General features: G+C 45.4%; 3 protein-coding genes across 6 annotated transcripts in view; 2 read left to right on the forward strand and 1 right to left on the reverse strand.

Moving 5' to 3' along the window:
* The first annotated feature begins 4,846 nt into the window (after positions 1-4,846).
* On the forward strand, positions 4,847-12,913 carry PPP1R14D (protein phosphatase 1 regulatory inhibitor subunit 14D). Its single transcript, XM_037834295.1, is given in 5 exon segments — positions 4,847-5,101; positions 12,190-12,214; positions 12,217-12,271; positions 12,476-12,512; positions 12,721-12,913. Coding segments are annotated over 5 exon segments (438 nt in total). The 3' UTR covers positions 12,787-12,913.
* A 1,185-nt stretch (positions 12,914-14,098) lies between these two features.
* Positions 14,099-20,367, reverse strand: ZFYVE19 (zinc finger FYVE-type containing 19). Its single transcript, XM_037834286.1, is given in 12 exon segments — positions 14,099-14,328; positions 14,413-14,540; positions 14,687-14,785; positions 15,075-15,154; positions 15,615-15,824; positions 17,312-17,411; positions 17,732-17,877; positions 17,978-18,096; positions 18,465-18,518; positions 18,650-18,771; positions 20,074-20,150; positions 20,153-20,367. Coding segments are annotated over 12 exon segments (1,419 nt in total). The 5' UTR covers positions 20,358-20,367; the 3' UTR covers positions 14,099-14,249.
* Positions 20,368-20,449: 82 nt separating this feature from the next.
* The window catches only part of DNAJC17 (DnaJ heat shock protein family (Hsp40) member C17), a 60,879-nt gene continuing 58,848 nt past the window's right edge, over positions 20,450-22,480 (forward strand). For 3 of the 4 annotated variants that reach the window (XM_037834289.1, XM_037834288.1, XM_037834290.1), the window contains exon 1: positions 20,450-20,577. In XM_037834289.1, the coding sequence (XP_037690217.1) occupies positions 20,500-20,577 (78 nt within the window). In that variant the 5' untranslated portion in view covers positions 20,450-20,499. The remainder of the gene's footprint in view (positions 20,578-22,480) is intronic. The other variant, XM_037834287.1, reaches the window with a different exon arrangement.

A 22,480-nucleotide genomic window follows, 5' to 3' on the forward strand; every position in this document is an offset into this window, starting at 1 on the left:
CAGAGAAGATGCCTTACATAATTCCAATCTTTTTAAATTTATTGAGACTTGTTTTGTGACATAGCATGTGGTCTATCCTGGAGAGTGAATCATACACACTTGAGAAGTGTAGTGTGCACACTTGGGGTGTAGTGTTCTGTATATGTCTATTAAGTCTAGTTCATTTATCATATTATTCAAGTTCTCTGTTTCCTTATTGATCTTCTTTCTAGATATTCTATTTATTGATGAGAGTGGTGTATTGAAATCTCCAACTATTGTTGTAGAGGTATCTATTTCTCCCTTCAGTTTTGCTAGTTGACTAATGGAGTTTGGGGCACCATGGTTAGGGTCATATGTTTTCATTATTGTTATTTCTTCATGGTGATGGACCCTTTTATTAATATATAGTGTCCTTCTTTGTTGCTTTTAACTTAAATTCTATTTTGGCCGATATTAGTATAGCTACCCCAATTCTTTTTTCGCTACTGTTTGCATGTAACATCTCTTTGCATCCTTTCACTTTCAAACTGTTTGTATCTTTGTGTCTAAGGTGAGTCTCTTGTAAACAAAGTATAGTTGGGTCATGCTCTTTTTTCCTTTCTGTCAATCTGTGTCTTTTGATTGGGGAGTTTAACCCATAAACATTCAGTGTTATTACTGTAATGACAGTACTTACTTCAGTCATTTTTTCCTTTGGTTTTTTGTATGTCATTTCTTTACCCCCCCTTCTTCTTCTTTTTTGCCCCTCTTTTCTTTTATTGCAACTTCCTTTTCTGTATAGTTGATCTTTTGTGCTGTTTCTGACTGATCTCTATCTCATTTCTGTTTCTATGTATATATATATTTTTGTTTCTCTATATTTTTAAAATGTTATCCTGGGGTTTGTGTTGCATAACTTATACTTCTATAATCTATTAATTTGAAAATATACCAACTTAGCTTCAATAGTATATATGTACTCTGCTCCCATATCCCTATTTCCCCCTCTTTATGCTCCTTTTTGTCCCATATTACCTCTTTCTATTTTGTGAGTCCATTATGAGGAAATATGCCTTTTTCTTGTCCAATTGTATTCTGATTCCTATAGGAATTAAAGAGTAAAATTGTATATTAAGGCACAGTACTTTTGGGTTCTGCATTTACTTTTTTAGTTACCTTTACTGAAGATTTTCATTTCTTCACACAGTTCCAAGCCACTCTCTTCTTTCTTTTCCTTTCAACCTGCAGAACTCCCTTTAGTAATCCTTATAGAGCAGGTCTTTTTTGATGAGCTTTCTTAGTTTCTGTTTACCTGTGAATATTTTAATCTCTCCTTTTTTAATTAAATTCAGTTTTATTGAGATATATTCACATACCATACAATCATCCATGGTGTACAATCAGCTGTTCATAGTACCATCATTTAGTTGTGCATTCATCATCCCAGTCTATTTTTGAACATTTTCCTTAAACCAGAAAAAATAAGAATAGAAAATAAAAGTAACAAAAGACACCCAAATCATCCCCTCCATCCTACCCTATTTTTCATTTAGTTTTTGTCCCCATTTTTTCTACTCATCCATCCATACGCTGGATAAAGGGAGTGTGATCCACAAGGTTTTCACAATCACACTGTCACCCCTTGTAAGCTACATTGTTATACAATTGTCTTCAAGGGTCAAGGCTACTGGGTTGGAGTTTGATAATTTCAGGTATTTACTTCTAGCTATTCCAATACACTAAAAACTAAAAAGGGTTGTCTGCATAGTGCATAAGAATGTCCACCATAGTGACTGCTTGACTCCATTTGAAATCTCTCAGCCAGTGAAACTTTATTTCATTTCATTTCACATCCCCCTTTTGGTCAAGAAGATATTCTCAATCCCACGATGCTGGGTCCAGATTCATCCCTGGGAGTCATATCCTGCGTTGCCAGGGAGATATACACCCCTGGGAGTCAAGTCTCATGTAGGGAGGGTTTCCCTCTTTTTTGAAAGACAATTTTGCTGGATAAAGAATTTTAGGCTGACCAAATTTGCCTTAAATATATCATACTACTACCTTTTGGCCTCCATGGTTACTAATGGGCAATCAGCATTTAGTCTTATTGAGGATCCCTGGTCTGTGATGAATCACCTTTGTCTTGCTGCTTTCAGAATTCTCTGTTTATATTTAGTGTCTGACTTTCTGATAAGTGTGTGTACTGAAGTAGGTCTACTAGGGTTTATTCTGTCTGGAGTACGTTGCACTTCTTGGATATATATGGAAGATACTTATTGGATATTTATGCCTTTCATAAGACTTGGGAAATTTTCGGCCATTATTTCCTCAAATATTGTTTCTTCCCCTTTTCCCTTCTCTCCTTCTTCTGGGAAAACTATGATGCATATATTTTTATGTTTCATATTACTATTCAAATCTGGGAGACATTGCTCAATTTTTTCTATTTTTCTCTGTTCTTCTGACTATTTGATTTTGATTTCCTGTCTTCTAGTTCACTGATTCTTCTGCCTTAATAATCTTCTTTTGTATGCCTCTAGTGTTTTTTAATCTTCATTATTGTGCCTTTCATCCCCATAACTTGTGTTATGTTTCTTTTTAAACTTTCAAATTCTTCTTAATGCACATACAATGTCTTCTTAATATCCAGTAGCTCTATACCCATATTTTCCTTTATCTTCATGAATTTATTTAGGAGTTTTGTTTAAACTTCTTTGATTAGTTGTTCCAAATTTTATGTCTCATCTGAAGTTCTAATTTGTTCCCTTGACTCAGCCATATCTTCCTGTTTCTTAGTATGGCTTGTAATTTTTTGCTGATATGTGGGAATCTGATTCTTTTGATGTGTTAACTCTGAAGGAGTTTCTCCCTCTTGCCTAGGGTTTCACTGTTCATTGGTCTTGTATGAAGGCTCTCTTTGCCACTTGGTGCAACTTATTCTTGACCTTTAAAGTATCCTGTGTTTAACTGTTCAGATTTTCTCATTTCTTCTTTACCTGATTCTTGTTTTGGATATACAGTACAATTTTTTAAATTGTACTCTTTGTGCGATTGTTTCACCTCCAAGAAAAAAGCTTCCTTTCCTCTATCCCTTCTCTGGGAATCTTCATCTGTTCTGTTTGTGTATGTGTGTGTGTGTGTGTGCGCACGCGCATGCATACACATGTGTTGAACTTGCGCCCCAGTTCCAATGATTTGTTTAAATTCTTTCCCTCACTCATTGCCCCCTTTTCCTTACACTTTTCAGTCCTTGGACCTGTCCTATCTCACACCTGCTCAACCTCTGGGGTTTTAATTTCCCTGTGAGGGTTTCTATTTCCAGTTTCTTCCTGTTTAGGGCATCCCACCCTGGGGAACCAGATGTGGTCAATCCAGAAAGGCAAATAGATACTGGAGACTGGATTGAACCTCTTGCCAACTGTTCTGGTGCCGTCTCTCTCCCTCTCTTATGTTCCCCTGGGGGCCCTTTTGTTTGCAGCACTCCTTAGCCACTTATGTTCTGCCCTGAGACTCTGGGGACTTAAGTTCTTGTGCCTGGATATATGAAGGGAATGGATGTCTACTGAGAAGAGTCTCTGTTTGGAGACCATGCTGAATGCTTACATACATCACCTTGCTGAATCCTCCCAGCAACCCCATTTTGCAGATGAGAAAACACAGTCAAAGAGGTCATGAAACTTGGCCAAAGTTACAAAACAAATGAAAAGCAAATCTGAATTTGAACTCAGATCTGTTAACCTTCACCAAAATCTGGGCTTTGCCAATCTGCCATCCTGGCTTCCAGTCCTCAAACACCTCCCCCACCCTATTAACTAAGGGCATAGAATTCCATCATTAAAGATTTATCCATTGACCGTTTCCAAAAGCTCTGTTTTAGGAGTAAGTGTATGATGGTTGAAGTCAATACATTGGAAACAGAAATTCAGCATCATAAAGGCAACCACTATAAGACCTAAAATGAAGTATGTAAACAAAAATTAGAATGTGCACATGTGTGAGTGAATTTTTCATCTTTTATATTGGGAAGACGAGATACTGTGTAAAATTGACAAATTGAGAAAAATATTAGGTAAAAGTATAATGGTGATAACAAAACTATAAACAGAAGCTGTTGATGGTGGTTTCCTCTGGGGAGTAGAGCTGGAGAGAAGAAAGATACTTCGATTTTTCATTTGTTTGTCCTTCCGAACTATTCAACTAAAAAAAATTACAGTGTTCTGTAACAGAAAAAAAGTTTAGAAATTTTGTCACAATGCACTGAGCAAACAAAACTACTTTTCCTTTAGAATACTAATATGTCTAGAAATATTACTTCTTGTCACCTTGGTATAGGTTACGTCTGCAGGTTTTCTCTATGGCAAGAAGGACCTGAAAAAGGGCAGACTCATGTGGTACAAAACATGGCTTCCTAAGCAGTTGCCTCTGGGAAAAAGGCACAGTAGATGTGGCTTCATAAATGACTTTTACAAGCACACCCAGGAAGGTGGGATGTTGAGGGATCTTGGATGAGTATGACTCAGGTCTTGTTCCAGAGCCAGCCATAGAACACTGATGGGAGCCCAGCACCCCTTAGGACCAAGGGCCCCTTCCTTCTCCTGGAGCATGGCACCCTCTTGACCTTTGCTTGCCTGCAGATTATATCACTTCTGGCCCCAGCAGCTGCAGAAAGGGAGGCTGGGGCACAGCTCTAGAGTGCCACTCACTGGTGGTGGTGAGGAGGCCAGGAGACTGGCATTCCCAGTGCCAGACAAAAGCCTGTTGATCTTTGACCCTTGCCCCTCCTGGGGAGCCTTAACCCTCCCTCCTTCCTTTCTTCCCCACTGGCCTCTCTCTCTGTTCTCTGCCACTTCCTTCTGTGACTTTGCCCTGACTGGTAGTTTTTCCCATGCCGTCTTCAGGCCCCGCTTCCTGCATGTCTCCCAACCCGGACAGGGAGAACCCAAGTAAGAAGGTCCAGTGGGCTTCTGGGAAGAGAAGGACATCATCCACAGACTCAGAGTCAAGGTCCCACTCTGACTCCTCCAAAGCGTCCAGGTCCCGGAGACCCAGCCGGCTGACTGTGAAGTATGACCGGGGGCAGCTCCAGCGCTGGCTGGACGTGGAGCACTGGGTGGACGCACAGGTTCAGCAGCTCTTTCAGGTGGGTAGCAGGTGGAGGGTGGGAGGAGGTGGGGGACCCAGGGCCCGACCAGGGCCTGGGAGAGAGCCTGCACCGAGACCTCCAGGGAAACCGGAGGGCTGGGTGTGAGATACTCCCCTGGAAGTAAAGCTTTTACCAATAGGCAGAAGGAAGAAGCATGGGTTTGGAGTCCAGAAATCTGCCTCTCTCTGGTCCTAGCTCTGCCTCTCTTTATCATGTGGCGTGGGTCTTTTAACATCCCTGAGTCTTAGCTTCCTAAACTATAAAATGGGGCTAACAATGCCTGTCCTATTTTCTTCATAGGACTTTTTGAGGCTCAAATGAGATAGTAGAAGGGAAAAATGCTTTGAAAAGTATAAAAGGTCAACCTATTTTTCTTTATTCTATGTCTTTATTTACTCTCATCCTCAAAACACAAATGTGTCTGGAGCTACCATGTCCAATACTGTAACTCCCAGCCAGGTAGCTGGTAATCAAAGTTAATTACTTAAATTCATTTAAATTTAAATCAATTAAAATAAAATAAAATAAAATTTAACTTTCAGACCCTCAGTCACACTAGCCACATTTCAAAAGCTCAATAGCCCGATGTGGCTAGCGGCTACCCTACTGTCTGTGCAGATAGAGAACATTTCCATCTCACGGTGGACAGCACTGGACTAGAGGGTTAGGGTAACCACAGGCGAGCGCTCATACCAGGACCTGCCTGGCCTTGACCCTGGCTCGGAAGGACCCTTCCCCTTTCCCACAGTCCTGGGAAAAGGATGGGTCTCGGGCTCTTGCTCCAGGAAGTGGTACTTTCCCACTTAGATAGCTCCGAATCTGACTCCTGGGGTAGAAACCACTACTACTTCAACAAGAATAACATTTTGAGGACTTAACCCTGTGTGAGGCACAGTGCCAAGCACTTGGGCATTATTTCATTAATCCTCCCCACAACTCCAGGAGGCAGGCACTGTTTGATAGCCGAGGAAATGGAGGCTTGGAGACGTTGAGTAACTTGCCCAAGGTCATGCCACTGGGAAACCAAGGGAACAGGAGCTGAAGCTGGAGCTCTGGCTGTAGACCTTGAGCACTTATTCATGTGGTCAGTGGTTCTCCATACCTGAAACACTTAAAATGATATGGATGTAACAAGGAAATAACTGAAACTGTGGAATTGTAACCTATAATATTCTTTGAAATTTGCTCTCTATTTGTTAAATTGCCCTTGGAAAGCTATTACTTTTAGATATATATTTTACATTCTACAGTAAAAAATATGGTAACAACAACAACAAAATGATATGGATGCCCTGAATCCACCTCAACAGAATCTAAGTCTTCAAGAGTGGGCCCAGGCACTGGTCTTGTTTTACAAGCTCCACAGTTGATTCTCTTGGGCAGGGCTGAGCACCACTGCATTAAGCCGGAATAAAGGGGTCCTCCTTGTCCACCACCCAGGGACCTTGTTTCTCCTTCTTCTTGATGCAGGTCCTGTTTTTGTCTCTTTTAGTGCAGCAAGGGCTTGTGATTCTTGTGGGTAAGGACTGTGTCAGTGGTTCTGTGGCCGGGGCTGGGGAACAGTGCCTTATGAAACTCACTGGGTCGTGTGTCTGCAGCATCCTGAGCCCATTCTTAGAGGGTGGGGAGAGGCCCTGGGGCTGGGGGCAAGAGAGAAAAGCTTTCTTTGCTTGTGTCTGCTCTGGCTTTGCAGGGCACCTCCACAGCCCTTGACTACTTCCAGCGCTCTTCCTCTCTCTCTCCACTGTACCAGTTTCAGTTTCAAATTCTTAGAAATTGAATGAAAAGTCTCATATTTCAAAAAACCTCAGGGCAAATCCTTCCATGCATCAGAGGAAGTTAGTTGCCAAATAACCTTGTTTTGTAAGACCAAGGCAGGGGGGAAAGCTGTACAGTCACAAGCCCACAACACTGGACAACAGGACGTGTGGGAGGACCACTCCCAGGCAATGACCGGAATAAAATGCCTGCTCTGCGGTTGCCAAAGCAACTGTCCAAAGGTGCCAGGTGGCAGCTCCTTTCCAATCCCTGTTCTTTCCAGCAGGAAGCAGCTGAGTGACTGGGGAAGTCCCAGGTGGCTGATCATCTTAGGCAGAAGTCAAGGCACAGTCTCCAGCCTGACCCTGATCCAATTCTAGCTCCATAGAGCACCTCCCTCCCCACCTTGGCTAGCACCATCCCTGGGACTTCACTTACTTGTTTAGTTTAGTTTAGTTTAATGGGATCCAGCCTTCCTTTGTTGGAGGGATCCCCCTCTTCTCGCTAGGTCTGCATCTGGGTTTGGGATCGTCAGAGGAACTGAGTCTGGGGAATACAAACAGACTTGGAGGCCTGGATCTCCTGTTGTCCAGAGGTAGAGTTTGGATTTGGTGTCTAAGCAGGGACTAAACACCCATAAATCTCTTAATGAGAAACTTGCTCATTAAGCTCATTAAGCTCATTTTTCCCCGCCTTTAGTTATCACCCCTATTTCTTGTGTCCTTTACTGCCAGACTCCTTAATGGATTTGTCCACACTCACAGGTTCTACTTACCTTTTCCCTTCCCATCACCACTCAAACCACTGAAATCTGGCTTCTTTTCCCACCATTTTGTTGAGACCTCTTGCCAAGGTCACCAATGATTGCCTTGGGGCTAAATCTAATACATACATCAGCAGGGGACACTTTAATAAGCCTAGATTCTTGAAACATTCCTTTCCTCTAGCTTCCATGACAATGTCTTCTCCTGGTGGCAGCTGGCATTTTGGTGCACCCCTGTTGATGTGGTAACATCTTGAAAATGCTTTTAAGAAACAATCTATTAAACTTTCAACTTAAAAAAAGTACTGCCAAAGTTAAAAAAAAAAGCAACTAAAGAGACAATGAAAATTAAATGCAATACATGATACTGGATGGGATCTAGCAAGGGAGGGGGAAAGGCTCTAAGACACATTATTGGGACATATAAAAATTGGAATACAGACTGTAAGCTTTATATCGATGATAAATTTCTTGAACTTGGTAACTGCACTTAAGGTGGTTATATAAGTGAGTATCTTTGTTCTTATGAAATGTACGTGGCAGTATTAAGTGTTCAAGGAGCATGATGTATAAAATCTATGCTCATGTGTTCAGAAAATGGATTGATAAATAGACAGACAGACAAATGATAGACAGAAAGAAAAACAGAGATAGAATAATACAGCATGTATGGCAAAATGTTAAAATTGGTGGATCTGGGTATCTGGGGAGCAGGTAAGAGTATGTTGGAATTCTCTGTTTAGGGTTTGTATTATTTTTATAAACGTCCTGTTAGTTTGAAAATATTTAAAAATAAAATTTAAAAAAGTATTGTCAATTAATATGTGAAACAAACATTTGTTACTTTATCTCCGAGCTTTGCCTTACTCCATTGCTGGCCCTCACAGTAGAGAGATCAGGAGTATCAGGCTTGGGTATAGACTGGAGGTGAGGAAGGGGGTCAAATTAGGCAACATCTGGCAGGAAACCACGAAATGTATTATAGAGTCACAACTTTTCCACACTTGCTCATTTCAGAAGGGGTTGTTTAATACATCTGGTAATTTTCTGATAATTCATATCTCAAATGATCTGTTTTCCAAATTCTTGAGGGAAAGAACATTTGGACTATGATGTGAACCAATATTCTCAACTTCAAATTGCAATAGCAATCTTACTTTTAGTAACGTACATACCTGATATTTAATATACATATATTTAATACGAATGATATAAATATGGTTTGGGGAGCAGGACTGACACGTTTTTAGAGGCAGAGTTCTTATGATTAGAATGTATCTTTATTTTTCTGCCCCACCCCCCACTTTCTAGGATTCCAATTACATATATGTAAGACCACTTGATATCACCCCACAGATCACCAAGGCTCTGTTCTGTTTTCTTTTTCCATTTTCTTTTCTCTTTGTGCTTCATTTTAGCTAGTTTATTTTGCCATGTCTTCAAGTTCAACTGATCTTTTCTTCTGCTTTTAATTCCATTCATTTCAAATAGTGTATTTTTCATCTCTAGATGCTTCATTTTGTTCTTTCTTACATCTTCCATTTCTCTCCTTATTATATTCATGTTTCCTTTGTCTGCTAATTCTATCATCTCTGTCATTTCTAGGTCTATTTCTATTGACTGATTTTTCTCCTAGTTATGGGTCACATCTACCTGCTTCTTTTCATGTCTAGTGATTTTTTATTAGATATTGGACACTGTGTATTTTATGTTGCTGAGTAACTGGATAATTTTGAAAACTTTTTATTTTGAAATAATTTCAAGCTTACAGTACAGTTGCAAAAATAATACAAAAAACTCATACAGAGCACTCCTACATACCCCTCTCCCCATGTCCTACATACCCAGATCTATCAATTTTAACTTTTTGCCATGTTTGCCATATGTAGCTAGCTAGCTATCTAATCTATAATTTTATGGACATTTGAGAGGAGGTTGAACACATTATGCTCCTTGAATGCATAATACTTCCACGTACATGTCCTATGAACTAGGATATTCACTTATGTAATCACCTTAATTGCAGTTACCAAGTTCAGGAAATTTAACACTGATATAAAGCTTATATTCTATATCCCATTTTTTTCTTATATCCCCATAATATCCTTTTGAGCCTTTTCTCCTCCATTCTTAGATCCGAAGCATATCATGTACTGCATTTGTCATTATCTCTTTAGTTTCTCTCTTTTTTTTAATTATGGAAACTTATATATTAGTAGATCTTCCCATACTATCCCCTTCCACGCCTAGCATTCAGTGGAATTAATCATATTCACAATGTTGCAGCACACTCACCACCATTCATTGCTAGAACTTTCCATTAAAACTCTACACTCATTTTGCATTAACTTCTGGTAAACTGTACTCTACTTTCTGTCTCTGTGAATTTGCATATTCTCTTGTATTTTCTTTGTGGTTACCATGGGGCTTAAATATAATATCCTAAATCTGTAACAATATTATTTGTTTTGGTACCAGCTTAACTTCAATTGCATACATAAACTTTGTTCTTATATCCCTGCATCCTCCCAACTTTATACAATTCTTGTCACAAATTACATATTTATACCTTATGAGTCCCAAACCATTGATTTATCTTTACAACTTATGCGTTTGCCTTTTAGATCCTGTAGGAAGTAAAAAGCAGAGTTAAAAATAAAAAACACAATAGTACTGGTATTTATATTTACCCATGTCATGATCTTTACTGGAGATTTTTATTTCTTCATGTGGTTTCAGTTAATTGCCTAGTGTCCTTTCCTTTCAACCTGCAGAACTTCCTTTAGAATTTCTTTTTTAGTTTTTTGTTCATGTGGGAATATCTTAATTGCTTCCTCATTTTTGAAAGGCAATTTTGCCAGGTATAGGATTCTTGGTTGGCACTTTTTGCTTTCAGCACTTTAAATATGTCTTCGCATTGCCCTCTTGCCTCCATTGTTTCTGCTGAGAAATGTGCATTTAATCTTATTAGGCTCTTTTGTAGTTGATAGGTTGCTTCTCTCTTGCAAGTTTCAGGACTCTCTTTATCTTTGGTATCTGACATTTTGATTATGACACACCGTGATGTGGGTCTATTTTGGTTTATCCTGTTTGGATTGGAGTAACTGGATTTTGTTGCCCTCCTTTAAAGAGTGTTGGGGCTTTGTTTTAGTAGGTGTTAAGTACTTGTAGGTTCAGTTTGGTCCTTCTGAAGTTTATTTTTAAACTCCATTAGGGTGAGTCTAGTATAGCCTTTAATCATAGGGAATCATTTACCCCTCCCTATTGAAGCATGGTCCTTTCTTGGGTTTCTACTGAATACCTGTGTGATCACTGGTGAATCTCCACTCTGACTAGAACTTGAATGTCTCCCAGTCCTGTATGAGGTCTGGAAACTGTTTACCTCAGTGTCCCAGTTTGTGTTTTCCTGGCCTTGGTCAACTTTACCCTATACATATGAACAGCATTCAGCAAAGACTCGAAGGAACCCTTGTGCAGATTACTGGAGACCTCTTTCTGCATAATTCCATCCTCTCCAAACTTTGTCTAATAACTTCCAGCCATCTTGATTCCCTGAATGCTGATCTCTGTCATATCAATTTAGCAAGACCACTATGCTCCGTTTAGGACCGTGTCTCTGTTCTGTGGTTTGGAAATTGCCTCCAGGAAGAATATAGAATTTACCCTAGGGCAATTATGAGAATTATTTCTTATTTCCCTTCCTCCAGGTCATGGTAATGAGCTACCTGTGGTCTAATGTCTGAAAATGTTGTTCATGTATTTAGTCTAGCTTCCTAGATATTTAAATCAGGAGATAACTCTGGTTCCTGTTCTCCATTATGTCCAGAAGCACAAATATCTGGCTAACTCTTACTCAGTCTTCAGGACTCTTATTAGAGGAAGCCTTCCTGAATCCCAGGCTTAGTTAGGTTCCCTTCTTATGTTCTTCCCCATACTATCTCATCAGGGTGCTTATCACTCTGTTATTGCAACTGCCAGTTTACTTTTCTATATTTCTCAGGAGCCTAAGCTTTGCAAGGGGCAGGATCACATCTGGTCTACAGTGGCTTGCACTCAGTAATTAGCATTAAATAAATGAAGGCTGAATAAGATGAGCTAAAAATGAAGGAAGTGAAGGGGGGAAAGACCTGATCTTATGGTGGCAGGGCTAAGTTAGAACCCTAGCACTATTATTTTTAAAAAGGTATGAAAGGACCAAAATTATTAACAATAATTAGTATTGGCAGTGGGAGGAGTGAGGGAGGGTACATGAGGTTTTCATTTTAATTTTATAAATCTGTATTATTTAATTTTTTTCAATGACTATAACCTTGTAAAACAGCTTTATCAAGATATAATTCTTATAGCACACAATTGACTTAGGTTTAGCATCTTCATAGGGTTTGTACAGCATCACCACAATCTAATTTCGAACATTTTTATCTCCCCCCAAAGAACCCCATACCCATTAACAGTCATATCAGACTCCCCTAAACAGCCCCCCGCCCCGCCCCAGTCATACGCAACCTCCACTCTAGCAATCAGCTGGCCAGGCCTCTCTGAGCCCCATGTAATTCCTAAACAGGATCACCAGCCCTCTTCTGAGCCTGAGATGACCTGGAGGCTCTCATGGAACTATCCACGGAGGAACATAGACTCAGCTGGAGGTAGGATGGTGGCCCCCAGGCCCCAGGGGGTGGAGAGTGAGAGCTGGGTTTAGACTAATGGGTAACACAGAAACCTCCTATGGATGGAATGGGGAGGACCAATTCAGAAGGGGATAGGAAGTGCTAGGGGAAGAGGGGGTGGGAGGGGGCTTGTGGGAAAGTGCTGTGGCATGGGGACTTAACTCTCTGCTCTCTTCTATCCAGGGCCATTCTCCAAACCAACTGCCCCCACCCCACAGAGGTAAGGATTTTTGCTCGTCTGGGGGCCAGAGGAGGTCCAGTAGGGGAGGAAGGAAGGCAGCTAAAGAAGAGGAATATTTGAAAGGAAGGCTTGGACCTGGGTCCTTTTCTTTCCCAGCTCTGGGGAGATGGGGGTCAGGAGGAGATTGGGGAGAACAGTGTGGTGGAGTGACTCCATACCTTGATCTCAACCCTAGTTTCTCCCTCAGTCCTTTATCTCTGAGCTGCTCAGTGAACTCAAGAAACTCCGGAGACTCAGTCGGCCTCAGAAATAAGCATTGTAAAACTACCTTCACCAGCCTCAGCCTTCCTCACCCCTCTGGATCCTGGGACCGTGGAGAGGGAAATAGCTCCTTGAGTCACAGACAAGGAAAATGGATATGAGGAGGAACATTGGGACACCACTAGTATATGCGCTGTCACAGCTATTTCCTGTCAGCCATGCTTCCTGGGAGCCAGACATGGACTTTGCCCAATGCTTTCCTTGGCAGTCAAGTGGATAAAATCTTTAGGAGCCCCAGCTAATGGAGTAATGGAATATATCTGGGCTGAGGAACAGGGGAGGGGAGGGTGAAAATGACATACTAGAATACTAAGATCATCCTGTGTCACTGGCTGTAGTCATACAACTCATTTATCCATGCCATCCATCCTCCATCATGCCATCCAAACAGGGCTTGAAAAACTCAAAGATGAAGGTCAAAGGTCCTGCTATCAAGAGTTCACCATTTAGCAAGACCCAGAGATTCAAACAGAGGTGTATCTAGCTAAAACACCCAGCATCTTGGCATTGCCAACAAGCAGGGCCCATGACAAAGACTAGTTTCAAATCTCAGAAGGGAGGTCAGAAAAAACTGAGGCTGGATCAGGGGGCATCGGCTCTTTTTAAGCTGGTTCATCAAGAGACAGGAAGAGAGAAACAGGCTATGCATAGGGTATAAAGGGTATAGGCTGAAAGGCCAGGGGTTGGGTCTGGGGGCCAGTTTCTGGAAGACAGACACTGGGTCGGAACAGCAGTCAGGTTGGGGGAGGTGACCTAAGAAGTATGAGGTGTTTTGGGAGTAAGGCAGTAAGCTGAGTATGCCCCACTCTGACCCACATATTTCCTGCATAACTTGTCTGAGTACTAGAGAGGCTGTGGTGGTGCCTGGTGGCTAATCTGGGCTGCTCAGAGCACATAGGACAGTTCAGTAGTTGAACAAATATTTATGCCAACTATGTATGAGGTCACCAGATAGGTGAGACTGTCCTTATCTGGAGGGAATCTGTTCCCTCACCCCACAGGACTAGGCCTCCAGCCTCCTCTGTTCCTGCTGCCTCTCATGGACCCCAAACCCAGGGCCCACAGGGTTCTAGAGATAAGAGATCCTAGGCCCAAGGAGTTAACATACTTTATTAGATTCAGTAAGTGCCAAGAGAGGTGCCCTAGCCCCTTGAGCTGGGTTTCAGGGCTTATTCTTAGATCCAGTTTGGTCTTTTTCCCATCAAGCCTCTCATTTCCAGTCCAAGCTTCTATGATGGAGGGCTCCTTCCTTCTCGTTCTTCCAGTCTTTGTCTCAAATGGAGAATCTTTCCTCCTTCCAGGGACACCAAAATTCAGGAAGGGGCGTATCCATCAGCAGTTTAGCCTGCTGCTGCCAGCAGTCTCCTGTCAGATGCCCCGAGGCTGGGCCCAGGGTGGGTGCACCGGCCTGAGGCAGTGCCTGTAGGACTGCCTTCCTGGGGGACTGGGGTTTCCTCAGTGCTCTCGGCCTGCATATGGGGGGCGGTAGGCAAACGTCTGGTGCTCCTTAAGCTCAAAGGCATCATGGCCCTCCCTGTGGAGAGAAGGGCTGCAGGTCGGGGATCCCAGCCAACACTCGAGTCCCCTCAGACCCACCAAGCATTCTATCGGCACCTACCGGAAGCAGCGGGCACAGTAGAGGTCTCCATTGCAGCCCGTGCAGCGCAGTGTGGCATCCTCATTGCAGATGCAGCACCAGGGGAGCTCCTCTTCCTCAGCCTCAAACCTGGGGGCCACGGCCTGGGCCTGCAGGGACCAGAGAGGAATTGAGGGGAGGGGATTAAGGCACCTGATGGGGTACATTACAGGAGGGCTGCTGAGGGAGCAATTGGCCGGGCAAGGAGGAAGGCAGTGGTTACGGCTTGGGGGTCCGTGTCTAGAGCTTTTCTTACCTCAGGCTCTGCCCTGCAGGGTTGGGTGCGAGACTGGGGAGCCGGCTCTGCAGGGATGTTAAAGCCACTTGCCTCATCCAGGGCAGCCTCTTCAGTGAGCTGTGGACAGGGTGAAGAGGTACAACCCCCTGCTCCAGTCCCAGGCATCCTCTCTTAGCATTTTTGTGCTCTGTGATCTCAGCTTCTCAACTCATCTTCCTTTACCTGCTGCCTATGGCTGCTGATTCCCCATCTCAAGGAACCACGGGGCCTCAGCCAGAGCAGGAGCTGCAGAGTGACCGTCCATCTAGCCCCAGAGTGGAATCGGGGTGAATGGGACCAGGTGGGTGGTGGGGCAATGAGGCAGAGACAAGACAAGGGGTGGTCTGGTGGGTAAGGCAAGGCCCACCTGCTGCAGGACCCTCTGGATGGCTGTCTCCTCATCCTCATCATCATCACTGTCTGGGAGGCGATAGTCCTGAAGGGTCACTTGAAGAGGGAGAGACAGCAGAGGAAGGAGTGAGGCTGAGAGATTTTACCTGAGTGCCTGTACTCTTGCCCCCTAGGGAGCTGGTTTGGTTCTCGGTGGCGTTTGTTCCAGAGTTGAGCAGCCTCTGCAGCCACTCTGTTCAGACTCTGTCCCTCTGTGCCACACTCCTGCAGGGCTGGGCCATCACTGAAGCAGCCCGATGGCTGAAGCAGGGAGGAACAGAGGCCTCAGCACCCAAAAGGACTGAGAGTCCCCTGTTCCCTGATGGCTGTCACTGATTCTTCATCCACCGCTTTGCGCTGGCACCTCCTGGTAGCTCTGGGCAGAGCTCGATAGATCTCTGGGCTCAGGGACCCCTTGGCACCTGACTTAGCCATGACAGAGAGGCGAGTACAGCTATTTTTCAGAGCCTGGCCTGGGCTGGGAGGACATGAGCGAGCACTAGTTCCCAGGCTCTACCTGTATCTGGGTCCAGCCCCCGCAGCACGGCCAGTCGCTTGGCAAGGGCCAGGATCCGCTCCTGTCTTGTGTTCTCCTCCCGCAGCTCCACCGCTGCCTCAGCCAGCAGCCTGCTCTTTTCCTCCTCCAGGGACCAGGTGGCCTGCCCCTTGGAATAAGCACTCCAGGTCCCTGGGCCACCCTGGTTGAGGTCGTTCTGGATAGAGGCAGCTGGAAGGAGTGATGCAGTCAGGGGGCAGAGCCATTCTAAGAACCTCTCATCAGAAGACATTGAGCCTATTTCTCAACTTTTTTTTTTTTTTTTTTAACTACAGATCATCAGCTTTTTGTTTTGTTCAGACTAGCTCCCGTGGTTTATATTTCCTCCATTTTCCCAAGTGTAAAATATGAATAATCTTAGGTATGTTTTTCCAACCCCACCCATCCCCACCCACCTGATATTTTAACTGTGCTGCCACTGGGGTGGGTGTCCTATGGTTTTTGAGAATCACTGCCCTAAAAGATCAGGAAATGGGGCAGCAGGCGGCCAAGGTACAGCTGCTCTTATAGGGCTGGGAATTAGCATTTCCGGGAGGCAGCACTAAGAAGGCATGAGGAAGTTGAAGTCTTGTGCATCACTGGATCACTGGGCAGTAGGAATTTTACCAGAGTGGGTATGGCTCTGACAAAGTCACCTTCAGTTTAGAGTTTCAGAGCGAGGGGTTTGAAGTCACACTATCTTGGGTTCAAATCCCAACTCTGCTACTTAACAGCTGTGTGATCTTGGTCATGTTCCTTAACCTTTCTGGGCCTCCGTTTCCTCACCTGTATAATAAGGATAATAACAGTATGTATGCCTCATAGGATTAGTGAGGATTTTCAGTGAGATTGTCTCTAAAGCAGGGTTTCTCAACCTTGGCAGTACTGACATTTTGGTTCAGATAATTCTTGTGGGGGCTATCCTGTGCATTGTAGGATGCTTAGTAGCATCCCTGGCATCTACCCACTAGATACCAGTAGTAATCCCCCACCCCCCCAGTTGTGATAACCAAAAACATCTCCAGATGTTGCCCTGGGAAGCAAAATCATTCTTGTTTGAGAACCACTGCCCTAAAGCCATCAAACAGCACTGTCCAATAGAATTTTTTATAATGTGGAAATTTTCCATATCGCAGATTATATTTCCGCTGTCCTAGATGACAGCCACTAGCCACATGTGGCTTGAGTATTTGAAATGTCGCTGTATGACTGAGAAACTGAATTTTAATTTTAATTTAATTTTAAATAACTTTAGATTTAAATAGCCTCTTTTCCCTCCTTATCATCATCATCATTAGAGAACATTCACTGAGCACTTACTCTGAACTAGGCATGGTACAAGTGCCTCTTGGATGATCTCATTTACTCCTCACGACTTCCCAATGAGGGAGGTTCTGCATACCTCCATTTTACTTAGCCAGGTCAAGTAACTTGTCCAAGGGTACCCAGCTAGAAAAGTGGTAGCACTGGGATTCACTGTCTGATTCCAAAGGTCACTCATGTAACCACTAGTCTTACAGTGGCTCCCTTTGGAGTAAATGCTCGATAAATGGTAGCTTTTATAATGTTGATTATATTCTCTGATTTATATACACCTTCCTGAGAGTAGAGAGCAGAGCTTTTCCCACCTGGATTAAGAGGTGGGGCAGGTTCCTAGAGAAGCCAGGTGGAGGGGTTACCTGGCTTGGAGCTCTCATCAATAGCCACCTTGGCTGCCAGCTGTGTTAGCAGATCCTGTGCCTGCTGGGCCTGGGTCCTGCTGTCTGGTGGCTGATGTACCTGTCCAGAGGAGGGAACTTCAGTGGGGGAAAATGGGAGTCTAGTGCAGGAGTGGATGCTGAGGAGTTCTCAGTCCAGGAAAGAGGCACTAATCCAGGGCCCACATAATCGAGTGGGCCTGGCAGCGCACAACAGAATGGAGATCCACCCTTTCCTGCCCCACCTGCCCTGGTTCCCAGGCCTGACAGGAGGCCTGAGGATCACAGGGTGGGGGTGGGAGGCTCTGCCAACTCCTGCATAGTATATAACTGTACATACATTTGGGCTTTTGCTAGGCTGTCTCCCAAGCACCCGTATCCCACCCAAGCCATGGCACTCACCGGCTGGAGGGTCTGAGAGGGTGGACCTCTGCCCTGCAATGTAGCAAGGCGTGCCTCCATCTCCTGGGTGGAAGGGATGGAACCCTGGGGTTCATCCTTCAGCGCAGCCAGCCTGGCTTCTATCTCTGCCTCTGAGGGCACGGACTCTGCAATTGGCATGGGGGGAACCCTGTAAGGGCCAGAGGAATCCCAAACCCAGGAGCCCCTGACAAGATCCTTCGGACCATCCTGCTCAACCCCACTCACTGGGCTTGTTCTCTTGGCGGAGCCTTGCCAGGCGCTCAGCGATAACCTGGTCTTGTTGGGTCAGTTTCTGGCTCCAAAGAGTGCCGGGTTTCTGCTTGGCTTCCAAGGCTGCCACACGCCTAGCAGGATATGAGAGAGAGGCTCTTGAAGAAGGCAGAAAGGAGGGACAAAGGCACCTATTTACTGTTTCTCAGTCACATGATTTCTGGGCATGTAGGGAGGTCTCCAAAGGGCAGTCTTGTGGCTTTGGCTCACGTCACACTGCACCCCAACTCAGCTGACCAGCCAGAGGCTCCAGCTGGGAGAGTGAGGTCTATCCTAGGGAAAGGGCTGATGGGCTACTTTCTGAGCCCAAGAGGGCAGTCAGAAGCCTGATGGTGGATTCTGACCCTGTGCTCATTTGATCTGGAGGCTGGGAGGAGAATCCTGCCCTTATGGCTCCTGTCTTCTCCCCATCCCCATTTGTCTCTTTTTCTTTGGCACTTACTTCTTATAGTTCTGAGGTGGTGACCACTTGGAAGTGTTGGTAGGAGAGGACCCTCTAAAAGGAAGAAATCTAGTGTCAGAAGTTCTACCTCTATACCATGTCCCCCACTTCCTGGGCCAGAACACAGGGCTGCAAGGGCTGGCCAGCTGTGTGCTACTATGCTCTCACCTATGCCCACCTCTCACCTGGTCAGGACTTTGTGGCACTGCTTGCAGACTTTCTGCTGGGTGTTCCCAGCCCGGGGCACCACTGCACTGAAGCCAAGGCAGCCGGAACAGAAGGCCCGGCCACAGTTCTTACAGCCACACTACAAGAAACATGAAGCAGGAGGATCCACCTCTCACCTGCCCCTGCAGGCTCCTCCCTGGAACTCTCCAAGCACACACAGAGGGAAGGTGCTTAAGTTGTGACCAGCTCCTGGGAGGAGGAAGAGGAGTGGGGTTCCAAACACTGAGGAGAGACAGAGTTGGGGGACAGAGGGTGGAGTAGTTCTTCAGAGTCTCCAGTCTCTTATTCAAATCAAATAACACTTCATGCAAAATCCCCAGTGCTTTCTACCTTGTCTTCCATAAGTGAAACGGGTGTAGAAGACAGAAAGGTAAACTCCCATGCTTCAGGACACTGGCACTTCAAGAAAGGAGAAGCAGAGAGAGTGCAGAGCCCAAGGCTTCTGTGCTCTAACAGAGATGGAGGGCAGCTTGGCTCTGGATGGGGTAACAATAGCTTCCATTTATTAGGCACTGACTGTGTGTCAGACACCGAGCTCAGTACTTAACATGCATCATCTGATTTAATCCTTATAATTTACACACATTATCTTATTTAATCCTGATGACCACCATTATTATCCCTATTTTAGATTGGGCCATAGTGGCTACATGACTTGCACAAACCAAGTTCACCCCATGAATAAGAAAGCAGAGCTCAAGTCTGAACCCTTATACCCCTGCCTCCAAAACCCAGGTTTCTAAGTGCTTCACAGATCCTGCCTCCCTAACGTGCCATTAATTCACCCCATCTGGTTCTCATCTCCTGGCCAGATGCCTTCCAGTTTAGGGCCTGCAGAAGCCTGCAGTTTACGGAGTGAATGTGGTAGGTCCCTGCTGAGGACAAGAGAAACTTTGCCATAGTAGTGCCCTGGGGGCAGAAGGAAGGCAATGATCTAACCCAAGAGACCTGGGCAGGGCAGGTTTCAGAGTAGAGAGTAATGGGCAAGGTGTGATGGAGAGTGGTCACAGGGCATTAAATAAATAAGACCAAGCTGCAGGGAAGGGAAGAAAGGTAGAGAAAAAGAAAATAGACGGATCCTATACTTAGCCGACAGAAAAGCATAACTTCCCCCAAACCACCACAGCGCACTTTACGGTTTATAGGGCACTCTCAGCTCCAGCACCCCACCAGACCCTCTCAATAACCCCGAGAACTAGGGACTATTCGCCCTATTTTACGGAAATCGAAATTGAGGCTCAGGGACTTCATCAAAACCACACAGCTGGAAAGGGACTGAATCCGGCCAAAAACCCAAATCTTCGGACTTGTCCAAGTCCCGTGCTTTTCCCTCCATTCCGAGACCTCCCTCGCCCTCCAGACCCCGGGAGATAAGACTCGCCTCCTTCTTGAAGAGGGTGAACTTGGCTGCGCAGCCGTAGCACCTACTCTCCATAGTGGCTCCCGGCGCGGCAGGGCCGCAGGGTTGGGGTCAGGCCCGCCAGGCTCAGGGCCCCAGAATCCGAGCCCCAGGACCCTCAACCAGCCGGGCCTCTCCCTACAAGCCCACTCGCGTGATCCGGCTTCGCGCCGAGTGCGGAGTCCGGCCAGGCCACTCCTGCCTGACAGGGGCCGTGGCGGGAACGGAGGCTGCTGGGAGTTGTAGTTCATTAACGACCGCCACATCCCTCAGATTCAGTCAAGCCTGAGCCAGAACACAATTCCCAGGGGGCCAAGCGCCATTAAGCCTGCTCGGAGCCGGCAGTCCGCCGGGACGCACGCATAGACTCTTGGGAGTTGTAGTACGAAGCGAGTCAGAGTCGGAATTATGGCGGTGACCAAGGAGCTATTACAGATGGACCTGTACGCGCTTTTAGGCATCGAGGAGAAGGCGGCGGACAAAGAGGTGAGAACGGTGGCGAGGAGGACGTGTCCAGAGCCGCCTGGCGGCCCTTCCAGTTCTATCCCCTCGCCCGCGGCTGGCATCCGCTCTCCAGCTTAGCCAGGTGCTAGGCGGGGAGCGAGGGACAGCCCGACGGCCTCAGAAGGTGCTCTCCAGACCTCTCCAGGAGAGTCTGGGGGCCTATCGGGGAACGGGGTTCTGGAGGCTTCTAGCGCTGGACGGATGTGCTTTTCCGGTAGCGCCAGTCCGAGAGAGGCCCCAGGCTGAGCCTGAGTGGGGAACCTAATCTGCTCCCTGCGCCGGCGCAGTCTCAGCCCTCAGTCCGCTTCCGTCTTGACTGTGGCTGGAGGTGTTTTATTCAGTGCCGCTGGGAGGCTGCTTTAACTCCGCTTAGAGACTAGGGCGAAAGAAAGGTTCAAGAGTCGCCTACTCCTAAATCCCCTCTTGGCGTTGTGACCTATGACCCTGCCGTCTCTGTTTTCTTTTCCACCCCAGCCATTGTCACTTTTCAAGTAGCAAATGCTCAGGTGTTGTACTTCTTAACTTGTGATAGTGGGCCCAAAGCAGAGGGGTCAGAAGGGTAAGAAGGCAGGTAGCCTGGAGTTCCACAGGAAGGTTTTGGTAAAGGTGCCAAGGTGTTGAACAGAGTGATCAAGGCAGAAGCTGGACTTAAGATTTCTGTCTCCCCCTGGATCCTGGTGGTAGTTGTAGCAATGTAGGAAGGGAAGTTAAACAATTAATTGAATTAAAATTAGTGCCCCAGTACTGTGGAGCTGCCTTGCTCATGGGCTGTGTGAAACTTGTAAGAAGCAGGATCTCTGGGCAGAGAAGCAGAGAGAGAGACCCAGAGAACCCTCAGGAGTGTTGCTGTCACCCTGCTCAGAACTGTCCACCGCAGCTGCAGCTGAAATCAAAAGTGGCCCACTGGGATGTCAGCAGAGCACCAAAAGCATCTGCTACATCTCTCTCATAAGGAGTAACATTTCAGTACTAATAATGCCTAACACCTATATAGGTGTTACATTTGTTAAATCATTTCATTAGTACTTTACTAATAGAAATTATTTGAGACATTTCATACTACATCCAGGCAATGTTTTGGAATCCTGAAGTTGAGAACTCCTGAGAAAGACAATTTCCCAATTTCCAGTGATGTATATATTAATCAGAGAAGTGACAAAATCGTATATTTATGAAAATATTCAGTATGCAGAATGGACATGGGAATGGGAGTGGGAATGGAGGAGCTGCCACTAGAAGGTCAGGTAGGGCTGTGGTCTAGGCAATAGATTAGATTCTGAGCTGGGCAGAGGTGGTTGGGCTTACTCAGGTGAGATAAGGGATATGTGAGAAAGCTCTTTATAAAGGGTAGCAGTGTTAACATGTGCCAGGTGCTGCTCTGGCATTTTAGTAGGGGAAATAAGATTCTTGCGTAATTAACTATAATATAGGGAGAAAGTGGTAAGTCCCTTAAGATGGATACAAAGTGCTGTGGATGTTCAGAGGAGGGTGAGATTGCTTAGTCTGGGGGAAGGGGTGAGGGAAATAGAGAAGGCATTTGAGGCCTTGAAGAACAGACATGAAGAACATTGAACATGTGGAGATGGTGGTAGGGTATTTCCAAGAAAGAGGAGAGTATGTACAGTTCAGTTTGTCTGGAGCAGAGGCTGAGAAGAAAGGATAGAAGGTAGACCTTGAAAAGTAGGCTGAGGCCTTCAAATATACTGTCCAGCTTCATGGTAGTAGATACTTCTTGGTAGAGAACAAGGGAGACCTAGACCCTGGCATTCCTTATCCTTGGCTCAACATCTGTCATAGTCTCTAGGGGCACCGTGGGGACCGACAGATCTTTAAAGTGTACATAAGGTAGGCCTCCTAAACTTTGGTCATCTGGTCCTGTATTCCA

Source organism: Choloepus didactylus, chromosome 4, assembly GCF_015220235.1.
Source record: "Choloepus didactylus isolate mChoDid1 chromosome 4, mChoDid1.pri, whole genome shotgun sequence".
Lineage (NCBI taxonomy): Eukaryota > Metazoa > Chordata > Mammalia > Pilosa > Megalonychidae > Choloepus > Choloepus didactylus.